The following is a 23,897-nucleotide window of genomic DNA, read 5'->3' as shown; positions in this document are numbered from 1 at the left end:
CCAGTTTGTCCTCAACTTAATGAACCTGGATCTGCCTGATTTGATTTTGCCAGAGTTTAGCAGCCTAATACATCTGCCTGAAGTATTTACACATTAGGTAGTGGAGATGTAGTTCAGCCAAAGGCTCTCTGGGAGAGTGGGATGGAAAGGCCCCAAATTAGATTTGCCTCAAGCTACTGTGGCAGCTCGTGTAGACAGAGATGAATTTTGAACCAAAGGAAGCCAAAGTGATTTTTGTTTAACCGTTTTCCTCACTTTTAAATAAGCTGGTGTATAATATCACAATTTGTTTTGGTTTTCCTCAATGAAAATTCTAAAGTCTTTAACAGCTGACAAGGAAGTTTTATGGAGGTTATTTGGAGGTTAAAAAAGCCCCAAATCTCACTGTTCTTAATATCTTTTAACCACCATGCATTCTGTCCTAAGGAAAAAATAGTATTATAACTTCACAGTCAGCATCATTATTCTGCTTCCTTCTGATCTTAGTCCTATTTTGGCTACCCAGCTGGAGTAAAAATTGTAAAAAAATCAGCCATACACATCTCAGTTAAATGAGAGTATTGTCTGTAATTGAGAGGGATATTTGATAATGTATTGTGTGTGAGATGGGGTTGGGACAATGTATATTATTTATTGAGATTCCTTGTATAGCCCAGATTTTGGCATTGTGAGAATTATTATGAAACACAAAAAGTGGAGATTATCTGCATGCTTTGTTGTGAACATGAAGGGGGAAAACCACTTAAGTTTCTTATTACGTTTGGATGGACAGTGCTTTTTTTTTTACTGAGGTCCTGTTTCCTTTGATGCCTATTCAAACTGTTTTGTTTAATGAGATAACTTCAGTGAATTATTTAACAGGACACCTGTTTTCTGTGTTGTCCTTTAAATCAGAAAGCAGTTTAATTGTTCGGTTTGGGTGGAGCTATGAAATGGGGACAGGATGTACCCTTGGGTTGTGTTTCTTTCTGAGGCTGCTGGGATTTCAGCAAGGGATTGTTATATCCAAATTCAGGTTTGTTTGGGTCTCAGTGAAGGGACATCTCCTTTGACTTTTCTTCCTTTCATATTTTTATGCACTTATGCAGTTGAATATACAAAGTGCAGCCCTGTTCTGTGAGATAGATGAAAAGCTGTGCTGGAGTCAGCTGCACCCCGGCTGCTCTCAGCTTTTGTTTGAAAAGGGGCTACATCCTGAAGTACCTCATTCTGTTAAATATTAGTGAGCCAATACAGTGAATTTGGATTGCTAAAGTTGACTGAAGATGCATTATCTGCCTTGTGTGTTGTGGCTGGTAAATAGCTGGTTCCTGTGGGAAGCACCTAAAAAGGTTGAGGGTCTTTGGTAGCACATAAATTCTTTAAACAAAGCTTGATCACGGCAAACTCTTAACATCAGTCTTCGAAGAAGGATAAAAGAGAAGGAAGAGATTCAGACAGTTTTTTCCTTTTGTAAACTGGCTGCTTTATAGGGGAAAAAATAGCTGGAAATAGCCTGTCTAGTCCCAAATGAAAGGTTGTGGATTAAGGTACTGCATTAGTGAAACAGCTGTACCAATGTGAAACAGAAAGTCCTCCAGCTTCAGCCATTATGGGTTTGTTTGGTTAGCTCTAATTTTGGAAGTCATTATAGCAAAGGTAAATGACTTGCACAGGAGACTACTGTCAACAAAAGACTCGATACATTTACTTTGGCAGGAGCCTTGAGGAGTCTCAGGCCTTTCAGTGCCTCCTTTATGCAGCTCCTGTCCTGCTCTCACTGTGTGCCTGTGTGCAGACAGCTCTCCCTGCCTCCCTCCCTCTCTGCCTCCCCTCCCACAAGTTCTTTCCCCCTGACAGGTCGGATTTAAGGGAGGCAGCACCTGCTGCTGAATTGCTGGTGTGTAGCTGTAGAATACCTTTATGTTCAGAGTAGCTGCCCCTGGGCTTCTAAAGCTGCTGCGTTTTGCTCAAGTGAGAATCTGCTCCCTCCCAGTCTAGTACTGGAATAGAATCTGTGTCAAAAACTTCACTTTTACTTGTGTCTCCTTATTGCTTGTTTCCTTATTTTATCATTTTATCCTTGTGTTTCCTTATTTTATCATTTAATAGCTTTACACTTATAGATTCTAAGCCTGCTGATGCTTAGCTGAGTTTTCTAGCTATTTGATGAAGATTGAACTATGAGAATGATAATTCCCTTCCCAGGTCTGTGCCCATGTGGTTGAGTGAAGGCTCAGAGTGTCCATTCCACACTGACTTAGGCTTGTGTAGGTGGAGAGGTAAATTCCTGATGACAGAAGGAGTGCCCAAGCAGAGACTGCTCCTTCCTTTCACAGAGCTCCTTGGGAACATTTCCTGTGGGTCTGGCAGAGCTTTCCTTGCTCTGTAGAGCTGGGAGGGTGAAGGAGAGGGGCAGAGTGAGAATCCTCTCCTTGTGCACTCAGTTTCTCTGTCCTGTACTCCCTGGGTGCTGGGTGACCCAGAACTCCCCTTTGCAATGCCTGCCATGGGTGACTTCTGACTGCTCTCCCTCCCCAGCTGTGGGGAAGTGCTTTCAGCCAGTGACTATTTATTCAGGCATACTTTGACTTCTAAAACTTATGGGGCAGACTACTGTTAATTATTTTATTTAAAATGCAAGATGATTATGCTGTCTCTCCAAATGACAAGAAGCCCATCCCTGCATGTCCTCACACACACTTTATGCCCATTGCTGCTGGTCATTCTGATAAATAACCAGTACCAAAGGAATTATAAGGTCATTTTCTTGTGCTGCTGTAGAGGAGAGGATTATCTCTATCTCTAAAATTGTTCCCTTAGTGCTTATTAACTAGAAATACAGTAATTGAGAACCTGGTAGGAAAAGATTTTGTCTGATAGTAGCCCTGATCTCTAAAATGGAGTATAACTACATAATAATTACACACTCAAGTGTTTGACTGGTATGACTGATATAAACTAGCCAACCATGGAGTGGCATGCCTGGAAGGAGGTTTTATTTCAGATTAATTTAATCTCATGCTGTATGTACACCATGGTTATGTTTTCAGGTCAGGCAATTGATTCTGAAGAAGACGATGTGGGTTTAGCTGCATGAACTCTTTTGAACTTCCTTCCACCTGCAGGGTCTTTGAATGTCAGGAGAAGCAGACAGCTTTGGTATTTTGCTCCAATGTCTTTAAAAAGCCTGAAAGGTTAATAGAAAAGTCTCTTAAAGCGGAACATCCTGCACTCCAGCTTATTGGGGGAAAATGCAAAAGATACATCTCTTGGAAAGGCCAGGACAGTGTTTTGACTTTACAGTAAGTAACTAGTAAAATGCAAAAGTAATAAAATACAGATTTTTTTTTTCCTGTGAGGAGGTGACTTGATGTCCTCATGTCCTTCTGTATAAAGCTTAATGATGAGGTTTGCTTGCTAGCCCCAATATTAAATACAAACCCACTGTCAAGTGAAACACTCTTGGCTGCACAGACTTGTTTTAAATTTCCAGTGTGAGGTTCAGCCTGGCATTTCAGGGGCAGCAATGTGTGGCAGTAAATAGAACAGAAACTCTTGGAGAAATGAGCAACTGTGAAGTTGTGTGTGCTGATCCCAAAATGCTCCATACACTGCATCCATCAGGAAGTGGGCAGAAGGAGAATGTAGCTTTTAAAAATTAAGAACCAACATAATTTACAGCAAAGATCTGATTGATATCTAAAACTGAAGACCTGTGAATTTAATATCATAACCTTTTCATCAAAAATTAAGGTTGTATTACTGCATTTCTAGACGTTTATGCTCATGGGAATTAGTGTATTCCTGATAGTTTATGATATGCTATTCCTCTTGATTAATGTCTGTTGTGGAGGATGTTTTATGTCCTTTCTACATATCAGAACATGCTTCAGGTGTAACATTCTCAATAAAATTGACTGTGAAAATAGTCTTGTTTTATTTTAAAGAGGAATTTTGCCAACTCTGTCCAGATTTGTTGAATTTAGTAAACACTCCAGGTAGGTACTAAAAGCCCTGGCATTGGCGGGGAGGTCTGTGGGAACTCCCACTGAGATATCTGCCTCTCACCCCCAAACTTTTGGATAAATATGGAAGTGTGTGCAGTCCCAGGAGTTCAGTCTCGCTGTTCCAGCTGTGGGAGGCTGGAGGAGGCTCTTGGGGGTGTCCCTAAATTCTGGTACTTGAAAGAATCTAGATGTGTTCTTCTAAGCTCAGATAAAATTGGGTGTGTGTTATGGCAGGACCTGCCCCTGGGCTCCCTGTAACAGGGCAGGGAGGGCAGGGTTGTGTTCTTCTCTTCTTCATACTGCACAGGCCAGAGAAGGCTCAGAAAGGGATTATTTAAGTCTGTGAGGAAATACAACTGCAACTGGAGGAATTTGCGGTTTAGGCCAGTTTCTTTTTCAGAGTATCTGTTGCTATAGCCACCTTATTCCTAGCAGAACTGCTGGAAAGGATGGAAATGGAAAGAAAAAATTGGCCAGTTCTTTCTGCATTCCTTGTGCAACAGGTGCAGTGTTCTTTTGTGAGCACAGACTGAGCTGAATCTCCTTCCATGCCCAGAGAATGCCTGCAGGCAGCACCTTCCACAAGAACCTGGGATTTCTGCATTTCATATCTCCTGGAGAGATGCCAAGGAGAATTTAATTGCTTGTGGTGCAATCTTTCTCTGTGGCTAGATAGGATATTGAATGCTTTTGAACTCCTAAATTACCATGGGATGGTGTGATCTGGCACAGTTGTGTTTAATCTGCAGCCAGATAATGAAAGATAGTCCATCACACAGAGCTCTGTGATGCCCTTCTTTGTTTTATAGAGACAAGGCTTCACTGGAGGGGGAGGAAGGGAGCTCTTGCAATAACACACACGTTTGTTTTTCTGTTTAGTAAATTGACAGGTGTTTGGTTTGTCTTGTGTCTGCCCAGGAAACCACGTCCTGTCTCCTGGAGAGGCTGTTGGGAAAGGTCTGACAGCGGACGCTGCGGAAGATCTCGGGCTCCCCGAAGGGATTGCAGTGGCAGCATCTCTCATTGATGCACATGCTGGAGGACTAGGTACTCACTCATGGATTCACTGCTCCTGGAGACAGGAATTGTTGAATTCATTTCAGAAAGCTGTTTTTGTCACAGACTGTTTTTATCCAGCCATTTGCTCTGATGGTATTCTTAAAAACAACCCCAAATCATCACAACAACTACCAGCGCTGCAAATCTGTTTCTAGAAAGAAGATATATCACTGTTGTAGGTCTTTGCAAAAGATTTGCAAATTGCTTGTTAATTTCTGCTAGTTCCGCTTTTGACTGGAACGCCCTGGTGTTTCAATGCCAACGTGCTGAGAGTTGCATCTTCTGTTGCTCAAAACTTTGGGGATAGGCAAGAGTAAAACACAACCATTCTGAGGGAGAAGCCTCATGTTTGAGGCTTGTTCATAGTTAGGATTATTATTAGCTTTAGAAGTGATTCATGATTCAAAGCTTTAAGGTCTGATGCTTTGACTCTTTTTCTTTTCCAGCACAAAATTCTTATGTTCAGCCCTGGTTCATCTTTTCTGAAATACATTTGATGAGGCCAAACAAGTTCATTTTCTTACTATGCTGTTTGGTCTTGTCCAAATACTGTCAATAAGAGATTCAGTGTAACTTTCTCAGCAGGAAATTGAGGGTTTTTTTAGTTTGCTGGTTTAGAAAACAGTCTTACCTCATGAAGTTTCGGTGTTATTGAAACAGTACTCTTTAATGGAAATCTATTGCTCGTCAGAGGATTTTTTTACTAGATCTAACTGAAATATGATTAGGTGCTAAACTACCAGTTTTATTTCAAATGTTTTGTGCTGTTTAAAACCTCATTTGTCCTTCTAGAAACTGTGGCCTGGAACTTTATTTTAGTGTTTAAATCCCTTTACTTTGCTTTTGGTGAGATTAGGCAATCATGGAGATTGCTTTTCTTGCTACCTGTAAAGGATTAGATGTAGATCTGTCTGTAAAAAGGAAGACTGAGCTTCAGTGTCATATTTGTAGGTGTGTTGTGACTGGCTTAAAAATATCTGTCAGTATCCTAATTGCATAAAAACGTGTTTAAAACTGTGTGCCTTGGCAATTCTGGGTTCTTGGAAAAGAACAGAGTAATAATCTGACCTGAAAGAATGAACTTGCTGCAAAACTGGGTTGTCATGGAGCATGTTAAAGTGGCAGTGGAAGATCCTTGTTTAACTGGCATGATTATTGATCCAGAGCACAAAAAGTTTGCCCATTTCTTCATATGCTGAAATCACTCAATTGAATTTTAAAAATAATAGAGAGCAACTGTCTGTTCCTTGATACAGACTTGTGAAAAGAAACTCTGACATTAGAAAGACTCAGCTACTGGTATCCCTCAGGAAAGGGCTGCAGTGGATAAAGACAGTCTGCTAATCTGAATATGTTTTCCCAGATGGCACCACAAACCCCAGCAGACTCCTGGAATGATTGCCAGGAGGAGAAAACCAACACACAGGTTGTTGTTAGGGAGAGGGGGGCATTACACAGGGAAGATAGTGGGAGACCCTGCACGATAACCACACCATAGCTCAGTGCAGTCTGGGACAAGAGGAGCATTTACAGTGGAACTCACAATTCTTGAATCTGGAAGGGCAATAAATGTATTGGAAGTGGTGTGGAAACTTAGTAGAAAGGACAGAAAAAATGAAAAGATTTGATACCAAAAATGACAGCAGGAACAAAAGGAGAGTCAAAGAGTGCAGATATCTGTAAAGAAAATACCCTGCAGGCTAAGCCAGAATGATGTGATGGACATCTTGTTTGCAGTGTTAATAACTTTTGATGCAGCTCAGATCTGCTTTGGGCTGGATGTGAAGTGTGGTTTGGCTGAGCAGGTTCCTGAAGTTTATGAAGGCTTCAAAGCTTTGAGTACAATAAGGTAAAGAATTGTTTAGTGTGTATGTTTGAGGAGGTCATGTGTGACTCCTGGGTCAGTCCATCTGATACCTCTTATGGAAAAGTGAGGATCTAAGAGCCAAGCAGTTATATCTTGCATTTTGACCTACTGTACTAATTTCAGAGAGTGTACAGATGAAACTGTGAGGATGGCAGGCCAGGCTTGTGGGGCTGGCCTCATAAAAATGCTGTTTACATTGCACCTTTTCAAAAGGCATCAGCATTGTTTCAACAAAAGTAGATGATTTATGGTGCAGTGTCTAAAATACCATGTCACTGTGGAAGAGATCCAGAAGTACACATTGCTAAGCACTGCTTGCCTTCCTAAAAAGCTCTCCTCTGTTCTGTGTGATGCACAGACTTCTTGTTCTCAGCTTCTGCTTTTGAATCTGCCTCAGATTGTGAAAAGTTCCACCGAAGCTAAAGGTGAATGTGAGTTATAACTGCAATTATATAACTTTTAGCCAATATTCCAGACATTTGCTGTCTGACTTTAATTAATCACAAATAGGAAGACTCTAACAGTCCTAAACACTGGTGAAGCCACTGACTAAAATTCCAAAGAGAGCCATAATTCCAGTTTTGCAGAAGGCATATTTTCTTAGCAATTAAAAAGATCTTTTTAGTTTTATATTGTTTATGAAAATACATTTGTAGCATATGCTGACTATTTAGTTTAATAGATTTCTTCCCTCTCAAGTGTGAACAGTATTTTTAACTCAAGAAATTCTAATGCGGTCTTGCTTAGTGCAGGAATTTGCCTTGTAGACAACCCTATCCAAAATTCCTAATATGCATTCATTATGTTGGAGCAGTGAAAAAGTAAAATACGAAGTAGAAGCCTTACTTTTAGCTTTTTGCTGTTTCTAAGTCTCTTTAGGAATTCATAGTTACAAGTCAGTTTAGTTAAAGGGGCATGAGGATAGATTTTTTACGACTGTAAAATTGTAGCCCTTAATTTTCTGATGATTTAGATGACTTCCAACCATGGTAATACCAGGATAACCATGGTGATCCCAGTAAGACCAATCCCAACAGGCTGATTTGATAACACAGCATTGCAGTGGTGGTCTAAACAAGAGGGTTGTAAAGAAATGTAGGATATGAACCAGCCCTAACACTTGGCATCGTTCACAACGTACAGCAAATGTTTTCCTGATCCTTCTACAGGGAGATGAAGGGGATTTTTTTTGTCAGTATTGACATACTGTTCTCTGAATTGAGTTTTGCAGATGAAAATGCACAGTCTGGTGACCAGCTTGCCAGCTGAAAAGTAATGTTTAAGAAAAGAAAAGTGCAATGTAAAAATGTTACTTGTTGGCTGCTGCATTTTGCTGAGTGCAGCACCAAGTGGTGCCAGGATGCAGCCTGGGAGAGGAGGAGGAGGAGAGGGCAGATTGCCTCTGTAGCCTGCTCTGAAGTGACTCAAGCAGGATGGGATGTGTTCTGAGGCTCAGCTGTAGGTCTGCCTGGCATCTCCTGGGTGTATTTTCTGCTGCAGGCTGAGTTGTGCTGACTTGGTGCTCCTCCGAGCCAAGCTCAGTTCCTCAAAGGGGAGGAAAAATCTGCCTTTAGATGGTTCTGACATGGACAGAACAGCAGCAGCAGTGAAGACAACAAAGCTGGCAGCCTTCCAGTCTCCTGCCAAGTTACCCCTTTCTCCAAGTCATCCCCTGACAAAACACATCATCCAGGATGTTCATAATAAACTGTGAACAAATAAACACATCTGCAGCCTGCCAGTGTAGCAGGGCACTTTTATTCTGCCTGTCAGTGAGCTACCTAAGAGAATAAATGTCAGGTAAAATAACACTTTCTAGATAAAATAACACTTAAAAATCATGATGATAGACATGCATTTAGAAGAAATCATCTTGGGTCCTTATATTTAGAATAAATTCTTTATTCTGATGGATCAAATTATTTCCTTTGTTGGCTAAGCAGACTTTCTTAATTTGTGGCAGTGGTGTGAGATACTCAGCAATTATTTGAGTGCAGAAAAGGTCTGTTTGGTGCAGGGTGGCTTGTTCTTCTTTAACAGAGAATTTTAATTTTGCTTTAATAGGAGTAATTGGAGCAGATGTGAAAGGACACAACCTTCCATGTGAGAACCAGCCCATTACATCCCGAGTCGCTATGATCTGTGGAACATCTTCGTGCCACATGGGGGTAGGTTGTATGTGTCATGCTAATTTGTGCAGAATTTACTAATTTATGTTTTTGAAGGGAAAATTGACCTTTGTCCTTCTCACCTCGTTCTTTTTTCCTTGATTTTTTTCTGGTAACTTTACCTTTGGATATTAATTATAAATTACCGTGCATTTGCTATTAAGCAGGAACTTTAATAGTAGTAGAAATCAATACTGAAAAATGACATGGAAAGTAAAAACCACGATGCCAGAGTGGCTTAAAGAGCAGCCTGAAATCTGAGCCAAAGCCTGAGCCTGAGTTATCTGTGACAAGCCTATCACTAATGTGTTACAGAAGAGTGTCTTTGGAGAAGGAGTGCCCATCTTAGTCACAGCCCTGCTCCCCCACCTCCTCCCTTAATCAATATAAATCCTTCTCCCTCTGAAAATTGCCATGGTATATAGAATTATGAGACATATCATGACTAAAAAGAAAGAAAACCCCCCAATAAGCAGTTTTCACTTTGCTAATTTTTCTCAGTGAATTAATACAAAAGCTTTCTCTGAGATTGCAATGAAAATTTAGTGTCTGCTTTTGAAATTTATACTGTTTTAAAATGTATGAGTCTGAGAGCATTCCATTTAGATAAGTACCCTTTTCTGCCACATTTTTTATTTAAAACTCATTTTGGTCTTAAATTTAGAATGATTAGAACTTGGATTTTTCCAAAAGGAGCAAATAGCATTGGGAGTGCTAGAAGTGTTGGAGAGGAATGACATGCTTCATGGAGAAAGCTCCAGGAGAGAAAAAGAAAGGAGGCTGATAATAAAACATCAGGCTTAACAATAAGTTACGTTGTCTCTGTAGTAACAGCATGAATCCATGGTGATCCTGAGCATGAATAAATGGTGATCTTGTCACGTGGATTGTTGTTCAGCAAAGCATTTTAGCACGTGATTGAATTTAAGGACATGAATAATCCCACTATTGTGAAACAGAGCATTCAGCTTAAATTCCCTGGACCAACTGGAATATATTTTGGTTCCTTCCTAAACAAAAGTTTCAAGCTTCAAACTCCATCACTCTTGGCTTGCTCTGTCTTTGAAAAATTCCACTGATACCTGTCTGTCTGTTGTAGGGCAGGTAGGGCACCCTGGGGGAAGGAGTCACCCTTCAAGCCCTGCCACTGCTTCCATTATTTCCTGTTTTTTTGATGGAGATTTCTGCCCCTTCAGTAGAAGCTGTTTGGGTGAACTCTTCCTAACCTGTTTCATTTAGCTGAGTTAGTTTAAATTGTTAAAATGAGTTAATAAAGACATAGTACTGGACTGCAGTGAGCTAGGAGCTCACAGGCAGCTTCCCCCAAAGGTCTAAGGGCAGTGTTGGGTAGCTGGCCCAGGGCCAGCTGGCTCTGGCTCATTCCTTTAGCACAACCAGCCCTGGAGGAGGAGGTGTGTGGTTTTTTATTAATGGTTGATATTTGTACATTGGTAAGTTCTAACATACACCCAGTTCACAACAGTAGATTGTTTGACTTCCCAAACTCGAGTGTGGCACATCAGTATTAACATTTTTTGTCTGCACTCTCCACAACCATGAGAGTTGTGGCTCCATTAAATATGCTAATGTAGCAAAAGGGATGTGATAAAATCCATGCTGATGCTCTGTCATCAAAGCAACCCCAAATTTGAACACAGACTGCATGAGGCAGAACCTTTTAAGGCTTTTAATCACTTCAGTTCAAACTCAGGAATAAATGCTTGTGCAGTTTTTGCTAGATTTAAGTAGATTTTTACTTAAATCTACCTACTCAGCATTTTATAATCATTTCCTTAGCTGCCTGCCTTCACCCATCTGCACAGGGAGGGATATAACAATCTCTAGCCAGCAGACAATAAGTAAATTCTAAACTTCTCTGGATCTAATCTGTGAAAGGATTTTAGTTTTCTGTTCTTTTATCTATTACCTGAACAGGCTGCATGAAGTGAGCGTGGAGCACACAGAGCAGTTGTATTTGTGTTTTAATGAGACCTATATGCAGCTGCATTTGGCCAAAATTAGCTGTTCCTTTTTTTAATTAGGGCTATAAAATGAAAGTATATTATACTTGTGTTTTGATAGAAATATATATTTTCTCTCTCCGTGTGCACCAAGGGACCCTGAGGGCTACAGAGATTAATCATCGAGTTTAATTTAATGCAGTGGGAGAGAGACCTGTGTGGTCAGGCGGGCATTAAAAAGTGCCTTTGATGTGCCTCAGGTGCACTGAGCCCCAGTGAGCCAGCAACAATAATACCTTTGTGAGATGATCAGAGACGAGAGAGGGAGAAAATGGCCTGTGTGGAAACTCAAGGCCGTCCTTTGTTGTGGTTCTGGCAAACGAAGGAGCCAACTGTCAGGAGAAATTCAGCAAACAGAAAGCAGGGGGAAAGTACGGCTGGGTTTCTTTCAAGGGGCCGTAACAGGAAACTGTTCAAAATCATCTGCAATGCCTTTCTTTTCTACCCCTTCCTCCTCCTCTGCTCAGGGCAGGGGGACTGCTCTTAGTATCTGTGTGTTGGTACAGTAGTTCTGTTCTCCAGACCAAGTACTCCATGAGTCACAGGACTTGAACGCAGCATTTACTTTAAACTTTCAGAGAAACTGCTCCTCGACCCAGTTTTCATTACCTCCAGGACTCTAGAGATCCTAAACAAAAGACTTTGCTAATCATGCCTTTGATATTTTAGAAAGTACAAATGTGGAACCTAATTTTACTCATGGCTATAATAGCTTAATTTGTGGTGGAACTACCATTTTTAAGTGAGGATATGCTTTTGGAATTAACCACTGACAGTTTGGGGTAAACAGAGGCACACAAAGAATTTTGTGTTTCTGTTGAATAGCTCATGAAAGCAGCAAAATGCTTGTTGTAATTAGGTTATTGACCCCAGCCCAGGTCTGAGCTCTTGGTTGGTGAAAGTCACTGCCACCTCAGGGCTCATCCATTATCCATGAGGAAAAAGAAAAGAAAAGATGGTTTTCTGAATATTTTTGGACAGTTATGCATTTTACATGATTCTCTGCTGCCTCCTTTGCCCTAGCAAGAGACCTGGGTAGAATTTGCATTTGGAATGGCAAATAAGCTGCTCTTTCACTTGTGAAGGATTGTCCCTTGTTTTGGGGCTGGGATTCATCTCTGCAGGTTTGGTCTCTGTGCCCAGGGGTATCCCTGACTTTCCTGGGTGGGCTGCCACTGCCATGGTGCTTTGCAGGCAGGGGCTCTGGGCTCCAGCACCCACACTTGGCTTTGGAACTTTTAGGAGCCTTTCCCTGTGTAGCCATGGTGACTACACCAAATGTGTGAGTAGTTTTTCCCAGCAAAATCACAGCAGGTTTGAGGCACTGAAACAGGAGCTTGCCTGTTATTCCTAACTTGTAGTTTGCGTGGGTCTAACAGACATACCCTGACTTATGGGAATAAGGTAGCTGGTTTCCCTAAAAGCCTGTCTTCCTACCAGTGTCTTAGGGTTTTATGGGGTATTTTGAAGGTTTTTAAAATCCTTTTTTTTTTCTGAAACCTTTATGTGATTAGGAGGTTTTCAGCCACACATTTCTTTATTCCCCATGCCAGTCCTGGAAAAAAGTGTGCTTTTGCAGGGTAAAGTTGCACTATCATGAAAATATTTGTTGTTCTTGCTCCAGCACCTTTTGTGATTCCCAGCTGAAGAAAGTAGGCAGAGGAGCTTTCAATGGGAACATGGTCTGGCCTAATTTTAGCTTATTAATGGGGGAGTGTGAATTTGCTGGTATTTTGAGTCCCAAATGTACAAGGTTTGTGTTCCACTATCTCCAGAGTCTCTGATTTTTTTTTTTTTCTGTCTTGATTTAGTGATATGGTCTGTGCTCTTCTTCAGTCATTCCTTCTTTATCAGTTCTCTGTACTCAACACGTCTTTTAGGGGATTGTCATGGAATCTCTTCAAGTTTAGATGCAACCTCTTCTTTTGCGTCTGTTTTTGTTACTTCTGTGTCTTGGTAAAAGTACTTCTGTACTTTTGTTATTTCTGTTACTTCTCTTGGCATTGGGAACAGACTCAACTGGCTTGGTGCACAATTCTTTTTTTCCCTGGGTGATAATGTTCACGTGGTTTGAACTGCATAATTTAGTAATTTTTTTCAATTGGAGAGGCGCAAGTAATTTATCTTCTACTTTTTCAGATCTAATACATGGTCTAAAACACAGAGTAACTACATGAACATAAAATGAGCAGATCATTTTGCTGTCCCAATGTTTACTATGGATTATTTCAGGAGGAATATCCCATATTCTCTCTCTCACTAAGCCTGACTAGCCTTTGAGTGTTTTCTGCTAAAGGAACTCCAGCCCAATTTGCTTATTCTAAATTTGTTCATTTCATTCTCGTGATGACTGGCAAACACAATAGAGCTTCTTTGCTCCACAATATCCGCCCGAGCTGCCAGCTTTGTTCGCACAAATAGAGTGTTAAGCACGTTTCCACCCCCAGAGCATGCACAGTACGTGTCCTTTGCAGTACATCCTGGAGAGGAGACAGCAGAGACATGCTGGCTCGAAGTGTTCTCGGAGCCTGATCTCTAATCTCAGTGGGAGCCAGACCAGCAAGTGGATTCCGTGTATTTTGGCTCTGATACCAGAGTCTCCTCTTCAGAACATGCCACGTTGTTAAAGCAGCAGCCTTCGGAGCAATCGCTGCGCAGGGGCTCCTCAGTGCCCCGAGCAGTGCGATGAGGGCAGGGCTCGCAGGGCTGAGCCGGCCGGCGCTGCTTTGGCAGCTCGGTGCGATCCAGCGGGGCCGTGCCCGCCGAGCTGCGCTGGAGCCCCGCTCGCTCCCTCCGTGCGCCGCTCCGGCATCCCCGCCTCGGAACGTGCGCTCTCCGGGGGGACAGGGCACAGCCCAGGGCAGCACAGCCCTGCCAGCTGGCTGCCACCCAGCCGGCAGCAGCGACAGCGATTTGTCCTTCTGCTGACCAGGGGAAAGGCGCTGCCTTTGGGAGGGTCAGGCGAACGGGAGAATGTGCAGGAATGCAGGAGGGAAAAAATAAAACCAAAAGCAAACCTGGTGAGGTTGGGGCAGCCTGGGCAAGTTTGGGAGATGATCTGTGTGGGCTTTATGGAATTGATAAGCACCTGCCGTATTGCTTTTTAAATATTCCTCTTCCCTATAAAGCCTGTTGTGCATGTGAGCCACAGAATCTTTGGGGTGGGAGAAAGAGCTGAGTGTCACAGGAGCCTCTCCCTCCTTCTGTCCTCATTCGGCACAGTTCTGCTGCCTTCTATATTGCATTTGGCAGCAGTCACAGTGCTGACTTCCCAGCTAATGAAGATGTTTTACATTTAGGGAAGGCTGCATGAAATGAAAACCACGTTTACTTCACGACTGCTATTGCAGGTCACCCGTCCTTGGTGTACACAGATTTAGGCTCATGTAGAAAAGGTCACAGAGCCTCTTTAGGTGCCTTTTCAGCCAATGGCCTTAAAAGGGTTATAAATCCATAAAATTGCCACCTTTTTTTACTTGTCCCTCAAAGAACTCCTCCACACCCTTTTTAATGAAACTCTCTTGTTCCATGTTCCAGCATCCTCAGTTTCAAAAAGAAACAAACACAACTGTAATATCCCCTTTGCTGGCATTAATTTGCTGTTGTATGCTTTGCTTGCTTTGTTTTGTTTTTAAAAAGCAAGAAGTAAAATATTTCTGCTAGCAGGGCATATAAAAGATTGTTGCTTTTCTGACCTCCCTATTATATTAATAAAAGCTAGGAAGACTTCAGTAGTGGTGGGAGATCATGTGCAGGCAGCCTCCAAAACCCAAAGCACTTACTTGCAGAACTAGTAAACCACAAAGCTTAAGATCTTGAAATGTAAATAGGAAGTTGGAGAGTTTACTTTAGAGCCAGCAGTGGTGAGTCTGTACAGTGTTTATTTCTGCTTGCCTCCCAGCCTTTCCTAAAGCTTGGCAGAGATGAAAGGGAGGCTTTCTCAGCAAGTTATTAAAAGTTTTTGTTATGAGCAAGATTCCTTTGTTCCTGGCCTGGCATAATTCAAAGCTCAGGTATGCCTTGGTGATGGGGAGAATGGGACGTTCCTATTTAGCCTATGCCAGTCCAGAGACATCAAAGTTTTGCACCCCAGTGCCTTGCTGGTAATCAACCTGTGCAGGGGAACGTATCTGAAAGCAATTTAATCTCTATTGTACATAAAGTAGATAATGCTCAGCAATATTCCCACAAAACTGTACATTCAACTCTCCTTGCCTTTTGTCAACAGATCAGTTGAGTTCAAAGACTCAAATAATAGATGTGGACAGAGAGAAGGCTTTGAAAAATGCTCTGCTTGGAGAACCATGAAGGCTCAAGAGGCAACTCACTGGCATCAGTGGAATCTTTGAAGATTCCAGCACATGCAGTGCTTTCCATGTTGTGCTTCACTGCAAGCTGCCCTGTCTGACAGAGGATCAGGGTGTTGGATTTGGGGTACTGAGCTTCAGAGTACTTGCCCAGAGTAGCTGTGGCTGTCCCATCCCTGGAAGTGCCCAAGGCCAGGTTGGACAAGGCTGGGATAATGGAATATGTCCCTGCCCAAGGCAGGGGTGGGACTGGGTGGGCTTTAACATCCTTTCCAACTCAAACCATTCTACGATTCCATGATTCTTTCTGCAGTGTCTGTGTGTTGGGCTTTCCAGGTCTGACTGCTGATAGGACTCCTCTCTGTTCTTCACTCCTTTCCCCATGTTTTACCTTAGGAAGAGTGAGCAAGAGAGACTGAGCTTCTTCCATTCCTATGTTGACACTACAAAGATTTAGCTGGTCTGGTGCTGGAAATATTGGGTTCCCTTTGTTTGGGTCCCTCTGCTTAAAGCAGTGTGGGATTGAAGGTTACCTGTTATTAGATCAAGCCCTCAATCCACCTTGGACCTTCATTTCTTAACTGTAACAGCTGTATATTTTAATAGGATATGGGGGATTTTGCTTCTTCTGTTGTAGGAAGAAGGTTGTATTCTGTACCCTGTGATTCTGGGAAAGTTAAATGTTTGTCTTCCTTCGCTGATGTTCACGTGACAGCATCACTCCATCGTGGGGGACAGGACAAAGCAACTTACTTTGATTTGTTATTTAAATAGCAATATTCTAATTTGTGTCCATCAGCAGCAGCAGCCTTTCATTGTAACAGAAGAATTTTGGTTTTCTTTTCCTATATTCTTCAAAGTGATGCAATCAGATCTGACAGGTGCAACACTCCCATCAAGGCTGCGGGGTAACCAAATCTGATCATTCCTCTCTAGACCCAGGAGGATGGATTGGCCTGAAGCCCAAAGTCTTCAGCAGCCCCAAGTGTCTTCCTGGAGTGCTCTGCTCCCAGGAGAGCTGCATAGGGGATATTTCTCAGATCACAAGCATACAAAAGTATAATGAATGACTTTTCCAGATCCCTTGTCTCTCTTGTTTTTGTGAGTAGGCATGAACTTACTGAACAGCCTGCTTGCTCTGTGAAGCTGTGCAGACCAAGATCTCTGCAGTGCAAGGTGTGATATGGAGTGCTGAGTATCAAGGGCTCCACAGCCAAGGGGCTATAGATGCAGTGCTGTTTATTCTTCTTAACAGCAACAGTTCCCCCAGTAAGGCAAATTCCATCAGTCTTTGGACATTAGGTCTCTTATTCTGGCTTTTCCCCTCCATTTCCAATTCTCTTCATCATCTCATTTATCAGTAAGTTCTTCATATAAATTCCTCGTTGCTGTTCCAGATGTGAATGGGGCAATATCTTGGATGGGGCAAGCTCTTTTAGGGAGAAAGTAAATCTCTTGTCATGTAATCCCTCTGGGAACAAAGTGGGGAGAAGCATTAGCTGCTGCTTTTCTCCCAGTGTCAGCTGGGAATCACAGTTTATGCTGAGTTCATTGTTTATAGCTGTGGGTGAAGGCCTGAGGTCCTCTCTCACTGTTTACTCTGTCCCTGGGAGTTTGTCTCAGTAAGTAAGGGCTGAATAAACACTGGGTAAGATCCTCAGGATTTACCCATTTAGTTATTCAAATGTTTAAAAATATGTTTTAAATAGTGTGTGAATGCATATCCCATATAATGTGAATCTGCTTCCAGCTCCAGGGGTACTGCAGAGGATTTATTGAACTGCAGCCTTGATACTGTTGTTGGCAGTGGCCTTCACTGAGGTAGAAGGAACACTTAGATAATGGGGGGAAAGGAAACTCTCTAAAATGAAGTATATTATGCAAAAAATAAATAAAAAAGCCCTTGAGGTGTGTGGGAAGGGCATCCAGCCACAGTGACAAGGACTGGATCTGCCTGGGAATCATCAGAGCTTAGCTGGGGGTCCTGGAGGGCTTTTCTCAAGTGTCACGTAGGGGTAGAGTTTGTTTTGCTACTTGTGGCATAGCTGTTCCATGTGTACAATTCCCAACCTTTCAGTTTGGGATGAGGTCTCAGTAGTCTCCTAAAATATGATTCTGCTGCAAGTAATATGTGAGACATATTTGTTTAGAAACCAGATTGGAGATTGAAGGGCTATGAACTAAAGGAATAATTCTGAGACTTAAAGAACTCCGATGTTCTTGTAAGACTTGCACTGGTCTGTAACTTGTCATTGTAGTAAATTTATTTTCTACTGCACAAATGGAGTTTTTCTTCATGAAAACTGGGGGTTGTTTGCAGTATCAGTCACTTCTAAGACTTGGTTTCTTGTGTTGGTTGAAGGTAAGAAGAGAAATTTGCTGGAGCTTCATCTCACTGGAGGCTGGGAGGATATTTTTGTGTAAATTATTGTATATTTGCTGTATTTCTATGATCTTCCCTAAGACACCTGTTACTGCCAACTGTTGACAATTGGTTAGAAGGGACTATATGGCTTTTGGGGTTTGATTTTATTGTTTTAAACACAAGAAGAGTTAGTTCATACTGTGATGAGCTTTAAGGGATTTAACTTTCCATAGCAGCAAACTGTAGTGTTATCAAGTGGAAAGTTAAAATGGCTGTGCTGGAAGATTTATAATCTTCCCACAAACTGGCATTTTGTGACAGTGAATATCTATCACTGGAGGAGAAGTAAAAATAAATGGCTGGAATAAATGGTTGTAGCTCATTTGGGGCCTTGGATCCCCAGTGAACTATTGTTTTGAGAGGCAAAGAAGTAACTGCAGTGAGTCATGGAGCAGCACTGCTGCAGAAGGGTCCAGAACAGCATTTCAGCAAGGACACAAGCAGAAGCCATGGGGTAACCAGACAACCTTTCAGGCCATTTATCAAAGCACTTACAGTTCCCATTTCAAGGAAGGCGACACAGTAAATATGAGCAAAAAAAAAAAAAGGTTAATGTGTATATCTGTATCCAGACATTTCACTAAATAAAACAATAAAATAAATCAATGCAGAACTGTTAGTGCTTAAGTGCTTAGCAAAAAGCATCTGAATCCATCACAAATGGGGGCTTTTTTTTTTCTGTTTTAGATTTTGAAAACAGTTTAGCAGATTGAAGGTCTTTTTTTACCAATTTCTGAAGGAAACCTTGACCTTTGGGAATACAAAGAAAAGGATCATAGGCTACTGTGTGTCCATCGTGTACTTTCCCAAGCTGAAACATAAATAAGCTTAGTGTTAATGGATACTGATAAAAAGCAGAAGTAAGTGGATGTGAACATTTAAGCTTGGAACAGTCAAAATTCATCTAATTTAAAGGGTTTGCTGCAAAGCTGAGCATTCAGTCAAGGTCCCTGACAAGACTTTTGAAGTTCTTGCATCTCTGATTTAGGCAGAAGGAAATGGTGGATGTTGACTGAGTCTGGAATGATTACCCCTGCATTCAATCCCATTTAACTTGTTCCAGAGCTGAAACTTTCAAGTTGTCCCAGGCTTAATTCCAGGTTTGCTTCCTGGAATAAACAGGAGTTTAAGCTCACACACAAGGAGCACAAACTTCACAGGGGTGCAGACTTTCTGTGCAGAAGACCAGGACTGGTTTTTTTCTCCAGCAAACCCAGGGACAGTTCCAGAGGCAGATGCTGTACTTAGACTTGTCTGTTCTCCTGGAGACCCCTCTCATCAGTGACTCTGAGTGACCTGATAATCTGGCACTGCTCCCTAGACCCTCCTGGGCTCTCCTTGTGCTTATGCAGAACTTGTTTGATCCCCCTGCTCCAGTTCCTCTCTGGGAGTGGTTCCCTGTTCTTGAATCCAGTCTCTCAACCATCTGACAATGCCTGGTGAAACCCTTCATTCTACACAGCAAACAGCATCATTACTCTAAAAGAAAACATGCACACTGGGGCCTCTGAGCCCTTTTAGGGTATGACAACTTTAGACAATCATTTGTTGGATCCCAGACTGATCCAGGACTTGCCTCTTTCTGACAGAAGTCTCAGGATCCAGGTTCCCAGGATGGCAGAGCTCCCTAACCCCAAGCTGCTGCTCCCTTCCATCACCTGTGGAGCTCCTGACCCTGATTCACATATAGGGCTCAGAGATTTTTGATGCTTTCTGGGTAAAAGCTGAGAGTCTGCTGCTCTCAGTGCCTGGGGAAAGTCATGGTCAGGAGATTGCTGGCAGAAGATCTCATAGAAGGTTGAGAACTTTGTGTCTATTCCACAGCATTGATTTTTATATTTCCATTCTCTAATTGTTTCTCTCAAAACAATTACAGGTGGTCTGGTGGGGTGGTTAATTAGTGCTCCTGATAGAGCTGTAATTAAGCTATGCTCCTCTTCTAGCTTGTGCTTTAAGTGGCCAACTTCCCATTACAGCTCCCGTCTTCTGCAAACAGCAGGTAAAATTCAGGAAAGAACTGGAACAGTTCTTGAGGAACACATTCAGACATGGCCCTCTCAGCTTCTCTTTTATTAACATCTCTCCATTTTTACTTAGATAATAGTAAGGCAAACAAAATGAAGAGCATTTTTTACTTCCAGTATAATTTTCTCCTTTTTTTTCCTGTTTTTTTAATTCTGCTTTTGAATTTAGAGATTTGAGTGCAGAAAGAGAAAGTCAAAAGTTTACAGTAGGGGAGGTAGGTACTGGTCTTGCTCTCTGTTTTCCCCTGGGGAAAATGGCAGGATTTTATAATGTGAAAAGTATTGTTCTACTTAAAACAAATATCAGTTGTCCAGCTTGGCTGTTTAATGTTTAAAGGTGATATCATTGCCAGCTTCTTTCATAAGACTGGTATTAAAAAAAAAAAAAAAAAAGGCAAAATTAAGATTTTAAAAATCCTTTTGTGCAATCATGAAATAAGAGTAGGGGCAGATGAAGAAATGAACTGAGTAATCTATAGTGTGTATTTGCACCATGTCAGCAACTCCCAGCAGCACTCCTGGCCCTGGTTTCCTGTGCAGTGTGCCAGGTCCCTGGGATCTGTCACACCATACACCACAGAGGGATGATGAGTAGAGGTGGTTTTGCTGGGCAACTGACCTCCAAGTTTTGCCCATAATAATTTATTCATGTGGCTGTACCCTAAGACATTCTAATACCAAACATACCTTGGGCTGAAAATTGATGCAGCCTATTGGAAAAAATACCCACAGCCAGCTCAGATGAAAAGCTGGACCTGGCTGCTGCCTGAAAATGGGGCCTCAGGAGGTGCAGGGGGTCACAGCAGTGAGTTAATTCAGCCCCAGAGCATCCACTGTCAGAAGCTTTTCTCAGAAATGCAGCTTCAAACTGGTTTTGATGGCAGATATCCAGAAAAGCTGCTCATACAAGTGCAGTCTCTGACGTCTTTATTCCCTGCCTGATCCGTTGCATTTCTAAAATACAGTGGAGTAAAACAGGGCTTTTTTTGTAAATATATTTTTGTTGTTGTGGGTTTTAAACAACATTTTAATTGATGAGTTCTAACTCTTTTAAGAGCTAGTATCTTCCTTGTCTTTTCTTTCTCTAGATGAATTTCTCTTAATACCAGTAAATATAAACTACTTTTGCTGGTCTAGATTAATTCCTCTTTATATCAATAAGTATATATTCAGTAAAAATTGAGTAACTAGTATTATCATGAGTTAATCTATTCTTTTATTAAAAATCATAAGTTTTATTTTTTTTCAAATACCTTTCCTTATTTAGCCTTTAAAAAAGACTCTGTGCAAATGTTTAATAAACTCTGTGAAGTTTTACTCAAATTGATTCTTGTTAGATATAGAGCTGGGTTGTGCAGTATATAGTCCCAGTATAACTCACCTGAAATATTTTCAGAGATGAAGCAATCAAGTTGCCCTTGGAATGTGGTTTCTTTATTGCACATTAATCACATACCTGGTTTGGCCTCTAGTTTGTAGACCAGTTAATGTTTTATGGAGAATTTAGAAAATTAGAAATAGTTCTGCATGTGTGTCATTCACAGGTTACTACTTGGAGTAAGAGTAGTCCCCAAGAATCCATTTGTGTCTCCTAGTTTTAGATTGTACTGGGAGTTTTGTCTGGGAGGTAATTAATTCAGGGATTGAATTTTCCAGGTCTCTGTGGCATAGCCTTGGCAATAAGTGATGAGGTGCATGTTCAGTGAGGCATTTATGGAAGTGTTTTGTATCCCCTAAGCCAGAATGCTTCAGCTGCCTGTAAACAGGTTACCAAAACCATCTGGGGGTGGGTGAGCTCAGGCAGAGCCCCAAAGTCCTCGTCCTCCCTCTGTTGTTGTTGTCACTTGTGTGACTTCCATCCTTCCAGTGGGATAAAGTGAGCTCTGTGCAAGAATTTTTGTGGTCTTGTCTTAATATCATGGCAGAGTAAATCTGTCACCGAGGATGGCTCAGGGGATGCCAGCCTGTCACGTGGGGCAGAGCTGGTGACTTGCCCACCACGAGCTATGCAGCTGCATAGCAAACCCATGATGGCCAGGAGACCTGAGCTTAAAATATAAGCAAATAAATTGCTGGCAGTGTATGACCTGTAGGAATTGGAATATTAATAAATTTTAATTTCCTTTGTGTCCTGAAGTACATTTCTTGTGTTTCAAAACCTTATTTTCTTAAATATATCTTACATCAGGCTGAAGCTAGAATATTGTTTTGTGTTTAGTAAGTAATTACTGCTACTAATAGACATATTTTAAGAAGTTGACTTGGTGCACCATGCATTTAACTTAGCAAATAGCCACCACAGCTATGGGGAAGCTTAGTTTTAAACCCATTTAAAGCTTGAGAAATAGTGCCAGGATGGCAATTTTAGAGTCAGCATCAGTTCACTGAAAACACAATTTCATGCCCCAGCTCTGCCCAGTTTATATATGTGTATTTATATATCTATATGCCACCAGCAAGTGCTGTTATTAAATCACACATTCAGTAGCTATTTCTGTGACCTAAGTTTGAACCAGAAACCTAAAAATGAAACATTCTTTGGTTTCCCTTTGAGTTCTTTCCTTTTTTTTTTAGAATCTCTTTCATTCTTTGTCAGAGAGTTGGGGTCGAGTAGCTCTATAAGACCCATCTGTCAGCAGAAGCAAAATGATACAGTTTTCTTAATGCAGGATTTTATGCATCCATGCAAAGCCTCTGAATTGAATGACTGTCAGTATTCTCAATCGACAGTCAGTCAGAAACTTTGGAAGTTAAAAGTCAGCAAAAAAGTTCATGAAAGTATTTGACTTGTCAGTGATCAAAGTCCAGAACTGTAAAGAGCATTTATTAGTTGGTGACTGATATGGTGCTTTTCCTTGTTTCTTTCTCTGCTCTCTCCATTAATATCTTAGATCTTTTCTTCATACCTGTCTTAGCCTAACAAAAGCAGCTGTTATTCTGAATTTCTGGCTATAGAAGCTGATAAGTGAGGTGATTTTCAAACAAATTTTCTGACCTAGCTTCTCCTTAGCAGATAATTACCTTAAAAAGTTTTGACTCTAATGTGACTGAACTCTGAAAGCAGAATAAAGGATTAAACTTGTTTTCATGGAAGTGAGTGTAAGTCAAGAATAGTCCCACAGAAATTATTTCCTCTCTCTATGGCAGATTGGAAGTAAATACAGATGCTGATAGCAATAGCAGAATGCTGCCACATATCAGAAGCTCAGTATTAAAAAGCAGAAATTAAAATGGCAGACGATGGATATAGCAATATACCTTGTTAATATAAAGATTTACTTTTCAGGTAATAGCCAAATTCTCCAAATTCTCTGTCAGTTATATTGAAGTAGTTTGTGTGAGCCTACACCAGGAACAGATGGTGTCAACTAGGGAAGAAAATTGCTGAAATTCATACTTCACAAAACTGCTCTCTCCAGCGTGGTGTGTTTTATTTTATCTTGTCTCTGATTGCCCTAACATTTACATAAAGCTGAGGAGGATACACAAGCATGTGCCTGATCATCATGGCTGGTCCAGGAAAACAGAACTAAGTAAAACAAATCTCACAGTGCCACTTGCTCATTTGATGGCTTGTCTGTGAAGGTCTCTCTTCTGTCCTGTCCTTGAAGCTGAAGTTCAGCTCTCAGACAGTCCTGAGAGCTGAACTTCGGTCAAAGACTCCTCTGATTCACTCACATGAGCTATGAATTAGCCTCTTCTGCTTTTCTTTCCAGGTAGACTTTCATAACAGGAATGGATTTTTTTGCCTGCCTTTTTTTTAAAGGGAGAGGTGAGTGGGAAGGACTAATCTAAATTAAATACATTACAGATCTCATATTAATGCCATTTAAGTAGGTCCTTTCTTAATTTACCTTAGTTCTATATAGCCTTTTGTATTTTAAAAACATTTTTCATTTCTGTGGGCTGCCAGATGTGCTGCTGATACCTTCTGATCTTAGGTAGTTTGACACTGATTTTCCCAGCGCACGCCAGGGTTCAAGTCTGGCCTGTAACTCATCCAAATGATCTGTTCATAACAAAAAGTGCCTTCTGGC

General features: G+C 41.4%; 1 protein-coding gene across 17 annotated transcripts in view; it reads left to right on the top strand.

Annotated features, from left to right (window-relative positions):
* Positions 1 to 23,897, top strand: part of FGGY (FGGY carbohydrate kinase domain containing) — a 259,625-nt gene that overhangs the window by 181,548 nt on the left and 54,180 nt on the right. For all 17 annotated transcript variants that reach the window (XR_009487461.1, XM_059853683.1, XM_059853680.1 and 14 more), the window contains 2 exons: positions 4,908 to 5,036; positions 8,980 to 9,083. Coding sequence is in view for 16 of the 17 variants with exons in the window: in XM_059853683.1 (XP_059709666.1) it covers positions 4,908 to 5,036; positions 8,980 to 9,083 (233 nt within the window). In the remaining variant the exon portion in view is untranslated. The remainder of the gene's footprint in view (positions 1 to 4,907; positions 5,037 to 8,979; positions 9,084 to 23,897) is intronic.

Source organism: Haemorhous mexicanus, chromosome 9 (assembly GCF_027477595.1).
Source record: "Haemorhous mexicanus isolate bHaeMex1 chromosome 9, bHaeMex1.pri, whole genome shotgun sequence".
Classification (NCBI taxonomy): Eukaryota; Metazoa; Chordata; class Aves; order Passeriformes; family Fringillidae; genus Haemorhous; species Haemorhous mexicanus.
This window is presented reverse-complemented; position numbering and strand designations above follow the sequence as displayed.